Below are 20,225 nucleotides of genomic sequence, written 5' to 3' on the forward strand. Positions count from 1 at the left end.
AAATTGAACATTATTGCCAAATATGAAAGCGGGCACATGCTACAAGAAAACAACAGTTTACAAAGGAAAGTTCAGGTTCTCACTGAATCAAACTGCGCACTGTTAGACGAAAACCAGATCTTAAAGGCGACGTGTCAGAAGAACAAAGTTCACCTGAAAGAATTGCGAGAAAAAAACAACGCGTTAACTAGCGAGTTTGAAAAGGTCAAACGAAACAACCTCACCGCTCAAGCGCGAAGCGACAACCTGAGACACAAACTCGATCGAAAGTTAGTGAAAATGAAAGGAAAAGTTGCGAGATTAGAAAAATATTCGAAAAACTTAGAAGAAAACGTGCATCTGTTAAAAAAAGAAAAGAGTTGTAATCAAACCTTCAATGACAGCGGTTTAGTTCAGGATGACGCTCATTATATATTTGACACGTGAAGTATTGCTCACGAATAGCGAACGATATTTTAAGTTTTTGCATTAAATTGATTACATATCATGCTACTTCTAATTGTATATAAAACAGGTATAATTTTCAAATATTTAATATTTGCGGACCGATTTGTGAGATTTAATTAATACTAAATTTTTTTATTAATGCTACATTTTTAATGTGGCGAGATTACTAATATTAATTGATACTAAATGTTAATTAGAAGCTAGTTAATGAAACTAATTAATACTAATATTAGTTGCTAGCGAGACGATGCAATCAAACTGCATGGAAAGTTTTATATTAAATTCAGCTCGAATTAATACTGAATTTTTAATATGGCGAGAATTTTTTAAACTCTAACGCCTTCGTGTAAATATTTCTAGAATTAGTATAATGTGTGTGTATGTGTGTCTATATATATATATATATATATATATATATATATATATATATATATATATATATATATATATATATATATATATATATATATATATATATATATATATATATATATATATATATATATTTCTATATATATATAACCAAAAATGTAGATAAATATTTTTGTTTTGTTTAAACAAACAACTTTTCTTTTTTAATCAACTTTTTAACATTGGAATGCGGAACATTTTTAGCAAATAAACGAACATGTAAATATTAGAAGAAAATTAATTTTCTAAGATGTGTTTAAATTACTTTATTAATAACTGTTGTAAGATGTTTTTAACCTTGCAACGTTTGGATTGTATAATTCTTAAAGCAAATTCGAAAGATTCCTAAATCACGATTCAACTTTCGAGAATAGGTCATTAAAAAACCTCTTCATTTACTTACCTCTTGATTTGATTTTTTAACAATTCGTAATTTATTAAACCGGGAGATTTTCCCAAATTTGGTTACCTGGTTTTGACGTAGCGCGTTTAATATAATAATATGGTCATATAAAACGTGTTCGTGCTTAATATAACGATATTACTATTATTTTTATATTATAAAAATAGGGTAGGGCGGGGCTAGTTTAGAATAGGGGCAAGTTGGGCAACTTAAATATCTCGAAAACTACGCATCAAATGACAAAACGTCTATTTGATGAAAGATAGGTATATGTAATGGTGATACAATGCGCATCAAATGGTTGTAGGACCGCGGTCAAGTGAGATGTACGAGCATTTTTTCGATTTTGGACCAAAAAAGTAAAAAAAAAATATTTTTGCTATTTTTCTCTAACATTCTTAAAGAAACATTTGCCTGGCATCACTTAAGTGTTGATATCGATTTATTGACTTTAGTCGATATCTATTTATTGACTTATTTACTTATTTGTATTACCATTTATTTGACTTTCGATTGTATTTAGCCATTTTTCCCTAAGTATTATAGCTCTCTTTATAACCTAACTTTTGTGTCATCTAGTCGGGGTAAGTTGAGCAAGTTTGAAAAAAAAAAATAAATCGGCATTATCGGATACGGAGAAACAAATTTCGTTGGGTAAACATTTTAAGGTCCATAAACACTTTTAAATTAATCATTATTAAATACTCTTAACAATTAAAATTCTGAAATCCTTTTTTTTTTTTTTAATATTTTAATATAGTTTTAAAAATATTACTTATATAACTTAATATTATAATAAAATTACAATATTACTAAGAAAATATAAAAGTCAAAAGTTCAGAAATTGAAATTTTACCTTTACTTTCAACATCTCTGCGATAAAATAACACAAAAACTTAAAACTTAGTTATAACCAGGTTTTAAGCATCAATCGAACAACGCAAAAAAAGGTGGACCATTGCACGATGAGTAAGAAGTATTGAAAGAACGGATTTTAGGAGCAATCAAATATTTAAGATTTCATAAGAAATAGTTGATGATTAAATCAAGACATTTTTCTCATTAAATTTTTTAACTGTGGAAAGCTGCGAGAAATTAGCCGAAAATAAAAAGTTTTTCGTTTCTCTTCATAAAGTTTTTCATTTCTCTTCAGTGTTTTATTGCATCAATATGCTGCTATGGTACAGATATTCTGGTTTTCTAAAAGTGACAATGTTTTTTTTTTTATCATTATGAAATGAAAAGTTTTTCTGTTTTTTTTATCATTTTGATATGAAAATTTTTTTTGTTTATTCGATCAACTGATCACATTCCTAATCCCAAACTAATTATTTTTATTGAAGGAAACTCTATGACCACGTCTTTTTTAATATTCCTGTCAGGAATACTAATTTTACTAATTCCTTCAAAAAAACGTATTTCAGGAATTTCCTGAAATACGTTTTTTTGAAGGAAACTCTATGACCAGTCTTTTTTCATATTCCTTAAATACGTTTTATTGAAGGAAATTCTATGACTAGTTTTTTTTCATATTCCTTAAATACGTTTTAACATTTTCTTTCGAAAACTGATTTTCACTACCGAATCTCATTGACTGGTAGAAAATTTTAAAATCAGGCCACGTATTTTGATTAAGACATGGACAGCATTAACATTTTATTTTATAACAAGTAACGTTAAAACAATAGCTAGATGTTGTCATCGATACATATTTATATATTATATATATATATTTACATTATATTTGAAACTCTAAATAAAACCTTACTCAAGAGAACAATATGTATAATACAACCTGGAACACATTAAGATAATTCCATTTAGCAACATCAAACACATTAACAACAGATGTTTATTTTGCATTCATGTACACTTTCTTTTTCCTTCCGACACTACAGGAGCTAAGTAGCATCAGCAGAATATTCGATAGGATCTTTACTGTTCCTCATTTAAAACGCTTTCGCTGTCATCAGAACGACTGCCACTGTCAATTTCCTCAATCTCAACGTTACTAAAATCGTTATCGTCTTCATTTTCGTCTTGAGATAAATTTTCACTTTTAAGCTCTTTAAAATCATCTTCTTCATTTACTTCATCGTCACTATCGCTTACATCATTAGCAAGATCAAGTTGAATCTCTTCTTGTTTATTACCTCTGCGCCAAAGAAACACCATGGTAACTACCGCAAGGATATTTGTAAAAGCAAAAAGACTGAACGTAATTGGCCACTGATGCATGTAATACCTGAAATAAATTTTTTTTGTCAAAATTGTGTTTTTTGATATTACTAGTATGAACATAAGTTCCATTTGAAAACTGAATTTTTCAAAAAACTCTCAAAATCACTCGAAAAGCAAGTCGCAAACGATAATTCGACGTTCCGCTTTTTAATTTCTTTTCGTCCAAATGTTTTCAATATCGGAATTTTTCAGTAAAAAAAAAAGTTAAAAAAATGTTAAAACCTCTTGTTACAAAATATTTAATTAGACGATGCATTTCAAGAATTTAATTTACCTTATCCCAGAAAATACTGCTTTGATCCTTAGGCGTGCTGAGTAGAATTGTATGCGTTTGGAATAGATGGTGACATTTGCCACTTCAGCCGGTTCGTACTATAAAACAAAGTTGAAAGTGTTCCAAAAATTATTATTTTTTTTAATCTTAGTAATTGCAAAAAGTATTACAACTTTGAACTGGAAGATAACATCAAAAGCAATAATAAAAATCAACAACTACTTTTTAAAGGATATTTAGTAAGAAATAATCAAATTTATATATCGATGAATTTTTTGAAAACATGTTGATACTGCATATTTTTAACATAATCAAAGATTATTTATCTATAGCATAATTTTATTTGTAAATACAGTATGCATATAAAGAATGAGTAGTTAGACATATTCATTTTATAGGAATTGTCTTGCATCTTGCTATTCAAGGGAAGAAAGTATGATGGGTATGTTTAGTTTGAAATAAAACAATATGGGAATATCATTTCAATTATATTTCAAATATATTTTATAATACTGGAAAAGTTAAAATATTCCTAAATAAATTAAGCACATGGTAATACTTTTCACACTCTGTTAACTGCTGATAAATTGCTTAGTGTGGATTATTTAGAAAAACAGTTTGAATCAATCAAAATGTCCTCTATATCGATCTCTTTAACAATATCAAAAAAATAAAAATAAAAACTTATGTACCGAAGAATCAATAAAACTATCCAAAAGCACCACATCCATCCATCTTTTTTGTTCTTGCAAGCCAAACAACAATGGAAAGATATAAAACAAAGTGCTTAAAGTGTTCATAAGGTAACTTTCATACGTAAACAAGCTCTAAATAGAAAGTTTTGATCTGATTGATCTTTAACCTACTCAAAACTATAAATTAAAAAATATGTAAGGGAAAAAATCTTACTGATCTTTCAGAGGAAGCTAAGATTTTACCATCTTTGCTGAGTATATCTATCTGTGATAAAAACATCCCTAAAAACACAAAACTTGATATAAATCTAAATAAACACAAAACAACTCATTTCACACTAAAAATGTCCTTAAATTTAAGAAATGTTAAAGCAAGAAATAACTTTTTAGAAATGGAAACAACCTTCAAATATCACTATAAAATGTGCATGAACAAATCACAACTCGTACCCAACTTCCTATTTTCTTCAGAAAAAGGCATTTCCAGCTGAACTATAATCATATATTCCTGACCTCTGGTAAGAACCTAAAAAGAACTTTTGTAAAATGTTATAAAAATACAATAAGTTTTTGAAGATTAATTATAATCAAGTCTTAAACCAACATTAAGACTGTGAGTAATCATTACAAGATAATACAACCAAAGATGCTACTGACCCGAATGGCTTCTTTAGTGGGCTTATAGAAATCATGTAAAGACACAATGGCAGTTGGATAGGAGCAGACTTCATTGGTGTTTTCACAATTAAAACTAGAAACATGATTATCCCTCAGTAGAAAGTTAAACCCATGAAGCTAAGCAAATTGTCAGAAAGTAAAACAAGATTTAAATTTTTTACTCAAAAACAAAATGTAGAACAAAAACCAAACAAATAAACACATAAAATAAGTAAAAATAAACTATACCTTATTCACATTCAATTTTGAGTTTAAACGTAAAGTTACATTTTGGTTTTTTTGTTTAAATTTAACAGTAACACCTAAAATTTTATTAAAAAAATTTATATAGAAATGAAAATTACTTGTATCGAAAATGTACAGGTTTAACATGCTCAGCAGGTGGTAGGTAGAGTGTAAAAAATGTCCCATAAATGACAAGTGATATAAATATTGAATAGACTAAAAACCAATAAACTTTCCATAAAGATGCAACAACCTCGTACTGCAAATTCAGTACTGATGCCAGAAATTTTAACATTTTCTAATTCTATGGAAAAAGTTTTAAAATGTTCAATATCAACAAAAACATAAAAGAAAATGTGAAGCAAAGACTGAATTTTCTGTTACATTCCTGCACATTAAAAAATTATTACACCTGCTTTTTGTTGCCTTTTTCTTAAAAATTATTTGCACTTTTAAGAAAAAAAACAAACAAACTACATGACACTAAACATAAGAAATTTGTAACCTAAAGTAAAGGAATAAACTATTTAAACAAAGAGACAACATTTGTATAAAAACTGTAAGGCATATGAGCAACTTAAAAATTCAAGTATTAACAATAGAACTAGTAACATTTTATTCAAACCCACTAAATGTTAAAGGGGAAAGAGGGGAAAAATGGTGCAAAATGACCATCTATAGTCTGGTTGCTCCTACAAGATAATGTTTTGATTACATTTTTTTATAAAAGAAGCATGAACTTTGTAAAAGATATAAAGAAATTTAATTGAAAATGAGGCTGACAAATGCAGTTTTTGTTATGATCATTTGTTATCTTCATAACTCATATCAAAACGAGCATAACATTTTTTTTTAATCTATAGTATAGTAGATTCAATTCAATTTCTTGAATCTATTTTCACCAACAGCTTTGAGATTCTGGCTGAAAAGTATTGCGAATTGATTCTGATAAATCAAGAGCTTAGCCAGAGGAGGACATTACGTATATAATACACAAAGCTTATCCTTTTTTGTCAAGGATATGCAACATCTGGTTACATAAATTAGATACTAAAAAAGCAGCCATTAAGTCACACTTTCCCCTTTAGGAAATGGAACAAGTCATGTAAAAAAAAAGTTGAACTTTTTTTCTAAAGTGATATTTAAAAAAATACTTATATTTATTTAATATTGTTTACAACAAGTACTACTATTTTCCAGTAGCATGCGCACACACAAAATATAAACAACATTTAATTAACAATTAATTTAAAAGATACTGTTTTTTTGTTCACATATCGGATAATTAATTATAATTGTAAATACCTTAAATTTGGTTTGATAAAACCAATAAATCATATTTCATAATCAATAAGTTCATATTAAAAAACTAGTGTTTATTTTTTAAAAAATCTTAAATAAACTACACCACCAAGTATTGCCAACTCCACGATAATAATAATAACTAAAAGAAGCTTGTTTGTTGCCAACCTACAAGATACAAACACAAGTATCAGGTTGAAAGAATGAGAAGCTTAAATAGTTCAACTTGGATATTGTACGGCTTATATGGCTGATGTCAGTTTTGAAATGCATTTTTCAAGAACAAAATAATGAGAAATTGGCAAAGTAAAAGAACTATTGCATGGTAATTCCCACAGAATAATTCTTTACCTTATACTAATTGATGAGAGTATTTTGCGACTTTTTCCCAACTCTGCATCTGTCTTTTCAAGCTAAAATAATACAAAGTGAAAAGATATTACATAGGATATATGCAAGCCTGATTCATAGATTGAAAAAAAACAAAAACAAGAAGTTGATCATCATTTTATAAAATGGAAATTGCAAACCAATAAAAATATAAACAATGTAAAGAAATTAAAAAAAGAAAAGCTGCTTAGTAAAAACTTATGAAGTAATAATTCAGACGTTAATTTTGTACTATTAACTAAAACTACTTGATCAAAAATTTTTAAATCATCTTTAAACATTATCTCTTTCTATAATTTCTAGTTGTTCATATATAAAATTCTTCTTAAAAAGGTGTTATGTTATTTAAAGTAATATTACTAAAAGTTAAGATTTTATTAACTTTTTGGAAAATTACAGTAAAATGTAAATTTTAAACTAAAAAACCTCCTAATTTTCATTTCTTAGAAATAATTGTAAACAGATTTGTATAAAATAAAGGAATTACTGGATTGTTTACAAACCAACATACATAAAACAAATAATTAAGAAAAAAGCCTCACTTTATCTCGTGTTCGTAATAGTGCTTCTCGTTGTGTGTCTAAATCAGTGATTATTCCTACCCCAATTTCATCTGCCATTAAAAAGATAACCACACTAATGTTTAATTTTGTTTTAAAGTTTCTCTTAAGATTTATAATAAAAAAACAGAGCTTCTAGTGAAAGTATAATAAAGAACTTATGATAAAGGAAATAACAGTTAAACTTTCTCCTTTACATACACATCTCATTTCAAAGATACCTGTTTCTGCAGCAATTCTTTGACATCGCATTACACTTTGTGTACCACGATGCATACTCTCTAATCCTTCAACCATTTGATTTTTCTGTGCAATCTAGAAATGCAGAAGATTACTTAAATTATTCTATTTACTATCTTAAGTGTTTACTTTTATATTGCTTTTATGTAGAAAAATAGGAAATAAAACTTATCAAATCAAATTAATCAAATAATCAAAGATTAAAAAACTGTGTACAAAAACTTGCCTTTGGATCATCATCCTGAGATAGCATCATATTGTCTTTAACACCAGATACATTGGACTTAAACTTTACCTAAAATTTAAACTTAACCAATGACTAAGTGATATTGTGTTGGGTTGAACTTTTACTAACTTTTTAATTTACTGTTAAAATAGGAAAAGAAAAAAAACAAAACTTACTGCTAGAATTTAGTAAAAAATGAAAAACTGTAAATGCTCATAGACAAATTCCCATAAAATTGCAATAAAAAGTAAATAAAATATAATAAATTTAGTTTTGAGATTTCTTTTTTGAAAAATGAGCTTTGAGGAAATAAAGTGTATCAAATAAGTTATTACTCATTGTAGATAGAATTATTAATCAAATAATCTAGCAGCAGAAAAGACTCGCTCAGACTCTACACTAGTTGGACTCATGATCTCCAGTGCATGGAAAAAAACTTAAAGATTTCCAGTTTTCCTTCTGGTCACAACATACACCACATTTGAATTGCAACACTGTTTGTTGGCCAAAGCCTGAATTGGTTCCTCGAGTTTGTCTTCAAATAATGGTGATTTCTATGTAGATTTTATAAGCAATGGACACTTTTAATAAATCCCAAGTCGTTTGAATTTGTTGTGTAAAACCTAGACACCAACCTGTCGGCAGTCTTTTGAAACAGATGTTGAAGGCATTGAAAACTTCATGTTCTCCAATCTCAGGTCTTTTTAATCAGCATTATATTTGTACAAGCCTAAAAATATTTTGCTCTGCCTTCTCTCCTCAAAATATCTTAAAATTGAACTCTTTATTGTGATGCACAGTTGAGTCTTGTTATTTCAGCCTGTTCACAAATTCCCTCAGCAGTAAGAAGAGTTAGATTTTGTTGGCAAAGGGCTTCAGCTGCTAATTTGATTGGTTCAAAGCAGCAACAATATTGGATAAAATGTCCAACTCATAATCACTGCACATCAAAAGGATCTAATTTTTTACTTGGGATTTTCAAAATAACCTGATAGTTTTTCTGACTTTAGTGATAACAGATTACAAGTGCACTTTCACTTTTCAAACAAAACAGATTCAGATTCATTGCAACCATACATTGGAACGCAAAAAAAGCCGCGTTTTGCGTTTGCGTTCCGAAATAAAAACTCACACGCAAACTCAAACGCATTTGACGCAATTTATTGCGTTTACTTACGTAAACGTAAACGCAATTCACGCCAATAACTGCGTTTACGCACGCATTTAATACGCAACTTACGCATATAAAATGTTTTTATAAACGTAACTCAAACGCAAACTTGACTCAAACGCGACTTACCTAATCTGTTTTAAAAAATGTGTCTTTTTAAGAAAACGCGAATTGTTAAGTAGATACTTTTTACTTTTTAACTCAAAGATATATAACTTTTTATTTAAACCGTTATTATTAAAATTATTGTTATTATTGAAACTATTGCATTATATATTCATTTTATTTTTGTGCTTTTCAAGTTCAAAAAATATATTATCTTTATATGATAAGTTTACATTTCACTATCTGAGTCATCGTCGTCCGAAAAATTATTTGAACTTTCAAGAAGTTTTAAGTTTACTTTTAGCAATGAGCGACTGATAATCAGATCAGCATTCATGTTGCCTCGTCTCTTTTCACATTCAAAACCAGAAGTACTAAAATATCTCTCTATAAAAGCTGCTGCTGATGGAATATTTAGTAAGATGACAAATAGCTTTCGTAACATTGGCATTTTAGAATTTTTTGAACCAAAAATCATAAGAAGGATAGACAGATATAGCAAGTCCTTTCTCTTCGATTTGCTTAAAAAAGTAAAGTTTTTCTTTTTTGATTTCCAGTAAATAAAGTTGTAAATTAGGCTGCCGAGCTTCTGGGCAATAGTTATCATCTAGCATAAATCCGCTGAGCGAATCAGTTTGCTGATCATTTGAACTCAATCATTCTTTCGCTTATGTAAGCTCACATCCTGGTTGCGATTCTAAAGCACTTTGATAAATATTGCGTGGCGTAAAGAATTTCAGGACTTCGTGTAGCTTTTCTACTGCTCCTAAACAATTTTGGGTTGTGATACAAACTTTAATATAATAAATTTATATATAAAAGTAGTTAAATTTATAAATTAGGTTTTGAAGAACTATTTTTTAAACTAAATTTTAAAACTTTTTATTTGTCTTAACTAAATAATATAATCTAATAACTAAATACCTTTAACAATAAATTGACAATCAGGTCTAAAGAACCATAATTTAAGCTTTGAGATATTCAAAAGTGATGCTACTAAATAAATTCCTGAGTTAAGTTTGCACTGAAACTTTAATTTTAAAAGAAGAAATTAACAAGTTAGCAAATTCTTTTCCAATTTCTTGTAATTCTATTCTACTCCATTTTGAAATTATAATAGTCAATGCAGGCAAAACATCAGCAATCGATGAAAGATTCTTTTGTACAATTAAGTTGAACTGGTATGCGGGAAGAAGGATTTGTAGGTATAGTTCAATCTTATCTAATTCGATTGGGCATTGATTTTCCGAATCGAATGCATTTCTTTTGTAAGCACTTTGAAAACTTTGTAACATTAGGAAAGCAGCTGACCAATGAATTCCATCACAACTTGTTTGTAATTTAGCTTCATTTTTTATGTGGTATTGAACGCTATTTATAGAATGATTTATGCTTCTTGCGTACTTTGAAAGCGTCGCAAGAAAACGACACTTTCAAAACGTTTAAACTTTTCTTAATAGCGATATTTGTTTTAAGAGCTGCGCAGAAAAACTGCGGTAGTTTCGATGTTCCCAATTCAATTTCAAGATCTTTTATTAGCTCAGCACTATGAAGATCGTATTCGTTATCTTCGTTAAAGTCATTAGTGATGTTTACTTCCTCAGCTATTTTGGCTAACTGAATAACATTTGTAAAAGTAAGCTTCCTTGATTCAGTTAATAGCACTTTAAGATGTTCATCAGAGGTTTGAATTTCAATACTTAAGACTTCATCTTCACATATTTTTAGCTGCTCATTTTCTGCTTCTTCAATATAAAGGGCAACCTCTTGGTTCAGCAATGGATCATCTTCATATGCGCTATCGCCACCTTTCGTCTCTTCAACTCTATCTTCTTGAGACTTTTCAAATAATTGCTTAAACAGTCTGACAAATGAGCTCCCTTCATCACATGTAAATCGCTGTTAAATAAATAACTTAAGTAATCAATAAATTCATTGTGTTTACAATAATTAAAGCAATAAAATTTTAAAAAACTTACCATTTATTTTTGATTTATTGAAGGTAAAGGTATTTATAATCTTTTAAATCCCTAATTTAATATTTTCTGCATTGTCCCGTCATCTGTTCCATACCAATAATGATGATTTCTTTTTTTAAATCACTGTTCGTTAATGTTGCACCAACTGAAATAAAGTCCAACATTTTCAGGAGATGTCCATATATCACTAAATAAAGTGACAACCAGGGCATCGTCTAATTTTTCTTTAATTATGTTTGATAATTTTGCCCTCGTTTCTGGTATCAAGATTTCTCTAAAACTTTTTGCACAAGGAAGTGGAACTTTCACTAGTTTCCTCAAAAAAGGATTAATCGCAAAAGGATTAAATGCATTAATCGAGCAGTTTGATGTATAAAGAACTTGATAGCATTCAAAGTATCGGCATCTAGCACGTTTCGCTTTTTATTTGATTTGTTTAGTGTGTCGTATGAGTCAAACCATTTACCCAAAATGTCGTGATATTTTCTTTGTAAATGCTTCTTAATGTTGGATGTTCGACCAATACGAGCTGTAAACTATTGATTACACAATATGCAGAAAAACTCAACATCATTTTGTGATTTATTTATTTGAGTATCAGATGTAGTGAAATGAAGATACAAAGTATACTCCTAAGATATATAAAAATCATGCGCTACATTGTTCTTAATAACATTTTAGATCTAAGAAAAAGTAATTTAAATACCCGTTCAGTTAAATTTACAATAAACTTCTTTTTCAGAAAAATGTTTCTTTGAACAAAATCTTGCATTTTGTTGATCAAATTACACGAGTCTTTAGATAAATTTGCCAAAAGACTATTACCCTGAAACCTTAATCTCGGGTCTTGCTGAATAGGAGGAATAGAAATATTGGAAACTGAAGTATTATTTGAAGACTTTCCCGATAATGATGTCAACGCAGCACTTGTTGTCTGCATAGTAATTTCGTCGTTTTTATAGGATTTACAGATCTTGTTCTTTTTGAAATTGCTTCTCCAGATCTAGATGCAGACGAACTTTGAGATAAATACGGTTGCAATTGCAACTGTTGTGATCGCAATATTTCTTCTTCATGTCGTTTTTTTGAACAAGACTTTATGATATCCTCATGATAGATCTTACTCTTGCGAAATTGATGTGTCATATTAAATTAGATATTTATGAAACAATTAAGTAAAACTTGGTTTTGTTTCCTAAACTAATTTTTTTTTATACTTTTATGTATAAGCTGCATATCATAAGGAAATGTCTATAGGAACTTCTTTATGCTATAAGGAAATGTCATTAGACATATCCCTAAAAAGAAATTATTACGTGTTTAACATGTTTTTAGGTCATTTTATAACGAATTTAAAAAATAATTATTAATCAAATTTGTTAAAAATGATATTTAATTTCTCATTATAATGGCTCCTTTTAAAATGAGTGTAATATGTTTTTAAATTGAGTGAATATAGCCAGATTTTTATAATAATTGAAATGAGCTTACTAGTTAAAGGTATTAAGCTATACTTTTTTCTAAAAATAGTTTTGATTAAAGTAATAGTACGGTACACAACTGAGTATGATTGCGTTCAATTTGTGAGCGGAAAATGAGTTTTCCTTTGTTTTAAGCAATTTTTAAAGTGTGCGCATGCGCTGACCAATCGCAAAGTGTTTTTGTGGTTGATTGCCCGTTTAAAGCGATCCTTTTTACATATAAAATGAAAAAACATACAATGGGACAATTATTCAAAGGAATTAATTGCCCATGGCTGGGAAAAGATCTAAAAAACAAAAAAAAGTTATAATCTAAAAAAAAAATATAACAAATAGAATAACATAGTATTTAGTAAAAAGAGGAAAATGGCCTTTTATGAGTCAGGTAAAACGCCCTGTATATATTTAGTTTTAATATTTATGTTTTGTTTCAAAAGAAATAAACTTGCCTAAAAGTTTTTAACACTAAATAATCACAGGACGTTTTACCCCCAACATAAAAGGGCATTTTTCTTCATCCAAAACTAGCTAATTGCAAATAAACTAGTTTTATTGATTGAGTTTAAATTTTTAAAATTAGGAATATTGTGGAATAAATTACCCACAAAACAAATATTTCTTTACTATAATCACACAAATAATACAACTAATTTTCTGTAACTTTTAGTGGGGCAAGATGTTCCTAAAGTCAAGTCCCTTGTGCATTTGTGAGACCTAGGTAAATTAATAATGTTAACTTTATAGACATCTTGCCCCACCCTATCCTAAACTTGAAAAAATAAGAAATCAAAAGAAGAGAATAAAAACAATTGTTAAAAAAAAAAATGAAATGTAAAAATAAACTGTAAGGTGCAACGAACGAAGGGAGAAGAGACTGAGTCAAAGTAAGTAACTATATATGCTATATATACACGATATATATACAACATATATATGCTATATGTATACACGATCTTTCTTATTGTAAATTTTATGATACGCCAAAGGAAATGGAATATATATATATATATATATATATATATATATATATATATAATATGCATATGTTCCGTTTCAGTTACGTTTGTAAACGCAATTATACGCGTAAGTTGCGTTTGAGTTACGTTTATAAACGCATTTTATATGCGTAAGTTGCGTATTAAATGCGTGCGTAAACGCAGTTATTTGCGTAAATTGCGTTTACGTTTACGTAAGTAAACGCAATAAATTGCGTCAAATGCATTTGAGTTTGCGTGTGAGTTTTTATTTCGGAACGCAAACGCAAAACGCAGCTTTTTTTGCGTTCCAATGTATGATTGCAACTGACTTCATCCTTGTTGCTTGTTTCTTTGAATGTACTATGTTGGAATTTTTAGGAAGGGTTCTTATTCAGCATTTGTTGAACCAGCAAATGCATTCCATGAATGTAAGAAGTTTTATGGTCAATTTTCAACCAAAATTCTCCCACAGTTTCAGTGACAACTGCTGCACCTTTTTAGCTGGCAGACTCAGAAGTTTGCATCAAACTCAGATTCCAGTTTTTTTTTATGAATATTATCATTCATCTATCTTCAGATTTTCAAAGAATATATCTAGTGTAATAAAAAAAAAATTTCCCAATTGTCATTAAAGAGTTGAAAGTATTTTTAAGGCCATCACATTAGCTGCAAATTTTTTAATTGACTGGATTGCATAACCTTTTTCAGAGATTGTAGATTGTCCATTCAGTGCTGTTAGTCATGAAATCATTTCTTTGGTTGTTTTTAAAAAAAAGCTGAAATCTTAGACTTTTTTGATTCTTTTCCTGTGTTTCCTTTTTGATTCCATGTTTTTTTTTCTAGGAGATACATATTCTGGTTTTTTAAACTTGATTACTAACTTCATACTTTGAGTAATTCCACATTTTTTGCAAGTAGCTGTTTTTCTTTTGTTTAGGGTGTAGTGTTTCCAAGTGTCTGACATTTTGCTCAAAAGCAAAATAAATTGATGAATAAATTGATAAATTGCTCAAGACCAAAATAAAAAAATCACCAGAAAGTAAAAATGTTCAAAACCAAAAGAACCAGTTTCCAAGCAAAACAAACAACAGCTTAATTGATAGGAAAGTGGTAATTATATTTAGCATTCAAAGTATTTCAAGCATTTTCAAACATTTTTGAGCATTAATAAAAAAGCAACTTTTCTGAAAATTACCAACATCATTTTACCAGTAAATTGGTAAAATTCTTTTAACAATTTTTTTATTTACTGGTAAATTTTTTAAAGCTCAATTCTAGTATTGTATAATGATAAAAAATACAGTAAAATGAGATGAGTGTCAAAAAACCACTGATTTTTGTTAATTTAAAAAGTCTAAATATATCTTTACAAGTCTAAATATATCTTTACAACTCATGGTAAATTTAGAGTGCCAAATCTTGTTTTCTGAAATATACATCGGTAGGCAAAATCATCACCCTTGGTAATAAGTTGTAAAAAATAATCAAACTCAGACATAAAAAACTATTTTATTACAATTTGAGGTCAAAGCCAGTCATTGGAATATTATTGAACTTTTTTAAACAGTTTTAACGTTCTTACCAATTCTTTTCGACATTTATCAAGTTGCATTTTAAAATCTCTTGTTTTTGATAAAAAACTTGTTCTATATGTTCCAGGTGCATTTTGAGCTTCTTCATCCATGTACAACAACTGCATAACACAAAATTTGTTTTAAAAAATATATATATTGAATGACTTGTTATACCATTATAGTATTTCAAAAAGATAATAGTACTGTCAAAACATTGTGCGTGTGTATATATATATATATATATATATATATATATATATATATATATATATATATATATATTGAAAATACAACGAAGGATGACAACTTTGTTGGTACTTAAAGTTTCATACCAGCATAACAGCAATCATCAGCCAAATAAATAATGAAAAAAACATTACAAAAGAAAAAATTAAAAGAAAAAAAAAAAAATTGTTAAAAATGTCATTAAAAGTTCTTGTTTTTTGTTAATGTTTGTTTAAATTTGCGACCCTATAGATGGCAGTTTCAGTTTATTCATTTAAGCATAGTGTGCACCTTCTTGTGGTTGGTTGGTAAGGTTGCATGTTGTTGGTTGGTAAAGTACATCTTCTTGTAGTTGGTTGGTAAGGTCAATCACAAGAAGATGCACCCTATGATTGGTGAGTAAGTGTAGACATATAAATAAATATATGCTTGCGTCATTTGACAGTAAAGACTAATTTGAAGCCATTAATAAGAACAATTCTTTTTTATCAACATTTTTTACGGTTTTTTCATTTTCTTTTAACTTTTTCCTTTGGTAATGTTTTTTTTCATTATGTATTTTGGTTGATGATTGCCAGTATGCCAGTATGAAACTTTAGGTACCAACAAAGTTGTCATCCTTTGCTGTATTTTCAATGTAATCGCTCTTGCCAGTGGGCTATTGAGCACTCTTGAGTGTAGAAGTCTTTTACTAATCACACACACACATATATATATATATATATTTACCTGGACATCTGCATCTTCAATTAACTTCTCAATCTTCCTCAACTCTTTTTTTTTAGATTCTATAAATACAGTTCTACACACTATAAATATACATAGTTCAACGCTCACAGAAGAAATTAATCAAATGAGAGGTGTTTAGTATGTGTTAATGGCAAAGATGTATAAAGCTTCTCAATTTTATTTAAAAGAAATTATTTAACTGAAGGATTTATCCCCTCTACAATGTGTATGAAAATATGCACACAAGAGAAAGGTGCACATAGAAAAGCAGAAAAAATGGGGTAGATCATCCCACAATTAATATTTATAATGTCCTAACCATAATAACTTGACTAGATAATCACTCTGTGCTAAGTAGTGTCAACAAACTTCTAAATTAGAAGTTTCTGCAAAAATAAAACTGTCAACAAAATTTTAATGACAGAAGAGCAACATAATAGTAGAATGGTACATTAACTGCAAAATTTTTAAGCATTCATCTTAATTAAAGATTTTTAACAAACTATTATAAAAAAAAAGAAACCAATCTTATATTTGTTTATAATATTGATCCAAATTTGTAAAGCTTTGCATAATAGCATTTAGTTCTAAGTCACAATTGTATTCAGAATCTCCGAGAAGTGTATGCTTTTTGGGGTTTGTAAAACCTCTGTGCTAGTTTTTCACATCTTCCACAATCAACAAAGTATCTTATTGCAGTGCAAAAAAGAAGAAACAGGAAAGAATCAAAAGCCTTGATTTACAGATCCTGTACTGTTGTGCATCTGATTGATCTACTATCCAAAATCCTCCCGCAAATACCACAAGTGATAACCAATTCCTTTCAGTACCAAAGATGATATGATCTTAGATATGGTACCATATTTAGTTAAGCTCTGGATTAGGCTGAGGTCATTGAATGGAGCATCACTGGAGTTAGAGCAGGTATTACAAGTTTTTACATAGATCAACAAGACAAATAAATCAAAGTCCAAACAACCAACACTTTTTGGTTTGGTGAATTTAAGCTGACTCTGGAAAAGGAAAATCTTTAGCACAATACTGAGCTTTGCCATCTATCAAGCTTGATAGAAAAAACAGCAAACCAGAAAACATATTTAAAAAAGGGGGTATTCCCTGAGGAAGATAATTCTGCATAGTCTTCTAGTAGATGTCATGCTTTCCATTCAGAATGTCCTGTGCAAATTTTACTGTTTCTATTTTCATTATCTTGAGTTCTGGACTGAGATGGCCGTTGTTGCATAATGTATATACTTGCTAATCAATTTGAGTCCAGTATTCTTTGAACCTGCAAAATAGTTAATAGTTATTCAACACTTTGATCAGGTGTAGAGCTAAATATTACTTCTAGATCCTCTCTTGATAACGATCTTCTATAAAATTTCTAAATTGTTTTTAGAAATTTTATAGAAGCTCTTCTTCAAAGTCAGTATGACCAAAATGGCTTAAAGTTGATATGACCAGATCAGGCTCAGAAATTTCAAAACACCTGTTTTCTTTAATCTAATTTTAAATCCCAGTGAATTTCTTTTTGTACTCTTGATTCTTTATGCCTTTCTTGTTTTGCTAAATCAAATCTACACCACCCATGACATTTTTTTTCTGAACATTGGTCAATAAGAAAAACTTTATCTTCTTTAACTTTAGTTAAGTTTATGGGACAATGGTGAGCAATATCAAACAGATGATAACATGATGCAACAAAGTAATCTTCTTTAGCAAATATCCCAAAAGTCTTATTTTAAAAGATATTCCTGTATTTATCAAACAACTTTTTTTCCTCAGAAATTTGAATTCTTTGATTAAATTGTCACAAATTTTCTGCACAACAGATTTCACAGCATCTTTCTGTTGAATATTTTCCTTCTTATGGTAAAAAAAAAAAAAAAAAAAAAAAGAATTATGCCCAGTCATATTGACTAGGCAAACACTGTTAAATGTTAATATTTCTGTTTAAAATGAAATTTGTGAAATTTTAAATCAGACTGCTATTTTCATTCTACTAATTATATTTATGTTATAATGAAATTCTAAATGTTCTTGTTAGAGTTCATTATCTAACATCCTAAATATAGACAAGTAAAAAATACAATGCTTTTAATTCAAAGCTAGTAAATAGATAACTGATAATTAACTGACAAATCAAAGATACATCACGCACAAATTATAGATATTTTCCAAAAAATGTTGATATCTTTTTATTTATTAGAATAACACTTGTAAGCATATCTAGGATCACAACTTGTTTAACTAAAAGCATATGATAGGAATAAATGTTTAGCCTTTATGTGTTAAGCATGTTTTATAGCACAGTTTTTTTCATAACTGAGATTCTCATAGTTGTTTACTTAGTAAAGTTATTGCATTGTAAAACAAAAAAAGCATACCATAAGCATACTGTAAGCCTTTTTACTCTTAAAAATAAACATATCATAAGCATACTATGCGCCTTTTACAACTTTTGCATAAGTATACATGTACTTTGTGTAAAAATATATGCATTCATTCTATTAATTGATGTCTCATCTTTAAAAATGTGTATTACTTAAGATAAACACACAAAACTATTACTAGTAGAAAATCATTTACCTCCATTTAATTTAGGAAGCTTGTTTTTCAAAGAACTCTGAATTTCACCCAAACACAAACGAAGTTCATCTTGACAATCTTCAAATCTTTCTGATGACATACTATGTAGTGCTTTACCTCAAGTTATTTAGAACATACTTAGATTCTTTTTTACTTTTACTGAAACAACTTTACAATTAAATATGTTAAAGTTCTTTTTTACTTACTGTATAGTTTTGTTTACAGTAGTTTTTTAGTTTTCATTTATATTTCATAAGTGTTAGATAAAAGAAATGACTTGTATTTAGATAACTATTATATATATATATATATATATATATATATATATATATATATATATATATATATATATATATATATATATATATATATATATATATATATATATATATATATATATATATATATATATACGTTTCGATGCTGAAATTAAGCATAACACATAAATATAACTGAAAGGGAGATGTTTAAGTGATTAACTTACCTTACAAAAACTTATCAACTTAGCTATAGGTAAACAGAGCATTCTTACAATTAAAAAGTTGTACGTTTACCTCGGTATAAAACGTACGAAAAAGTTCGTAAATTGTTTACTTCGATTGAGTCGAAAATATGCATCAAAAGTTGGTCATTCCGAATCGACTTCAAATTTTAAAATTAAAATTAAATTACTACAAAGAAACATTAAAAATTATAAAAAGGACGAAGTTTTGTAATAAAATCAATATCATTACTAATTTTTTAATGTAGAAGTATTTTCTACCTAATGACTTTGATAAAGTTTTCGGTGATATTTACAGATTTCACTGATAAGATTATTTCGTCTTTCATCCGATTACTTAAAAAAGAGATACTTGGTTTACAGGTTTGTTAACGTTAACTATCAGGTAACGAAAAATCAGAGTTACAATTTTAGGTGATTGAAAGAAAAATGGGAAGGCATACGATTATTGCTTTTTTATGCAATTCTTTACCAAAGCTGGAAAGATTGCCAATAGGTCTGGAAGAAGCCTTTGCTGCTATTTCGGTGATAGTAATTATGAAAAACTAATATGAAGCTAGAGAATCCAGTTGCAGTAAGTGTTTTAAGATTGGGTACTAGGATAGAGTATGTCAATAATTGATGAAAACCGACGAAAACCAAAAATATGATGCCGTTTAGATAGATAAATAACTTCACGTTGTGTAAAACGAAAAGTAAAGTTGTTTATCTATCTTTAGATAATTATTACGACTCTTTATATATATTATTAGACTTTTAAAACTAATTATTGTGACCCATTGTATACATTATCAGACTAAA

General features: G+C 28.4%; 4 protein-coding genes across 6 annotated transcripts in view; 1 reads left to right on the plus strand and 3 right to left on the minus strand.

Moving 5' to 3' along the window:
* The window catches only part of LOC145183219 (uncharacterized), a 9,502-nt gene extending 8,956 nt beyond the window's left edge, over positions 1 to 546 (plus strand). For both annotated transcript variants that reach the window (XM_090083750.1, XM_090083751.1), the window contains exon 20: positions 1 to 546. This exon is cut by the window's left edge and continues 1,300 nt beyond it. In XM_090083750.1, coding sequence (XP_089939876.1) covers positions 1 to 426 — 426 coding nt within the window. In that variant the 3' untranslated portion in view covers positions 427 to 546.
* A 2,517-nt stretch (positions 547 to 3,063) lies between these two features.
* Positions 3,064 to 6,590, minus strand: LOC145183086 (seipin-like). The gene is made up of 7 exons (XM_090085420.1): positions 5,494 to 6,590; positions 5,129 to 5,222; positions 4,922 to 4,997; positions 4,686 to 4,753; positions 4,469 to 4,603; positions 3,777 to 3,874; positions 3,064 to 3,506 (listed from the first exon to the last, which is right to left on the minus strand). Exons 1-7 carry the CDS (start codon positions 5,667 to 5,669, stop codon positions 3,197 to 3,199), a joined length of 957 nt encoding a protein of 318 aa, XP_089941546.1. The 5' UTR covers positions 5,670 to 6,590; the 3' UTR covers positions 3,064 to 3,196.
* A 145-nt stretch (positions 6,591 to 6,735) lies between these two features.
* LOC145183087 (vesicle transport through interaction with t-SNAREs homolog 1B-like) lies at positions 6,736 to 19,127 on the minus strand. 2 transcript variants are annotated; one of them, XM_090085421.1, is made up of 8 exons: positions 18,923 to 19,127; positions 16,334 to 16,392; positions 15,388 to 15,498; positions 8,093 to 8,161; positions 7,848 to 7,941; positions 7,609 to 7,679; positions 7,028 to 7,089; positions 6,736 to 6,844 (listed from the first exon to the last, which is right to left on the minus strand). In XM_090085421.1, the coding sequence occupies exons 1-8, from the start codon at positions 19,020 to 19,022 to the stop codon at positions 6,751 to 6,753; spliced, it is 660 nt and encodes a 219-aa protein (XP_089941547.1). In that variant the 5' UTR covers positions 19,023 to 19,127; the 3' UTR covers positions 6,736 to 6,750. The 2 variants fall into 2 exon arrangements, with proteins under 2 accessions (XP_089941547.1, XP_089941548.1); XM_090085422.1 differs by having other exon boundaries at positions 16,334 to 16,406; positions 18,923 to 19,097.
* On the minus strand, positions 8,372 to 13,808 carry LOC149889890 (uncharacterized). Its single transcript, XM_090085423.1, has 2 exons — positions 11,348 to 13,808; positions 8,372 to 11,267 (listed from the first exon to the last, which is right to left on the minus strand). Exons 1-2 carry the CDS (start codon positions 11,348 to 11,350, stop codon positions 10,740 to 10,742), a joined length of 531 nt encoding a protein of 176 aa, XP_089941549.1. The 5' UTR covers positions 11,351 to 13,808; the 3' UTR covers positions 8,372 to 10,739.
* Positions 19,128 to 20,225: the final 1,098 nt, after the last annotated feature.

The sequence above is a fragment of the Hydra viridissima genome, unplaced genomic scaffold (assembly GCF_058129835.1).
Source record: "Hydra viridissima isolate aposymbiotic clone 2 unplaced genomic scaffold, HvirCarnegie_v1 scaffold_4, whole genome shotgun sequence".
In the NCBI taxonomy this organism is placed as follows: Eukaryota; Metazoa; Cnidaria; class Hydrozoa; order Anthoathecata; family Hydridae; genus Hydra; species Hydra viridissima.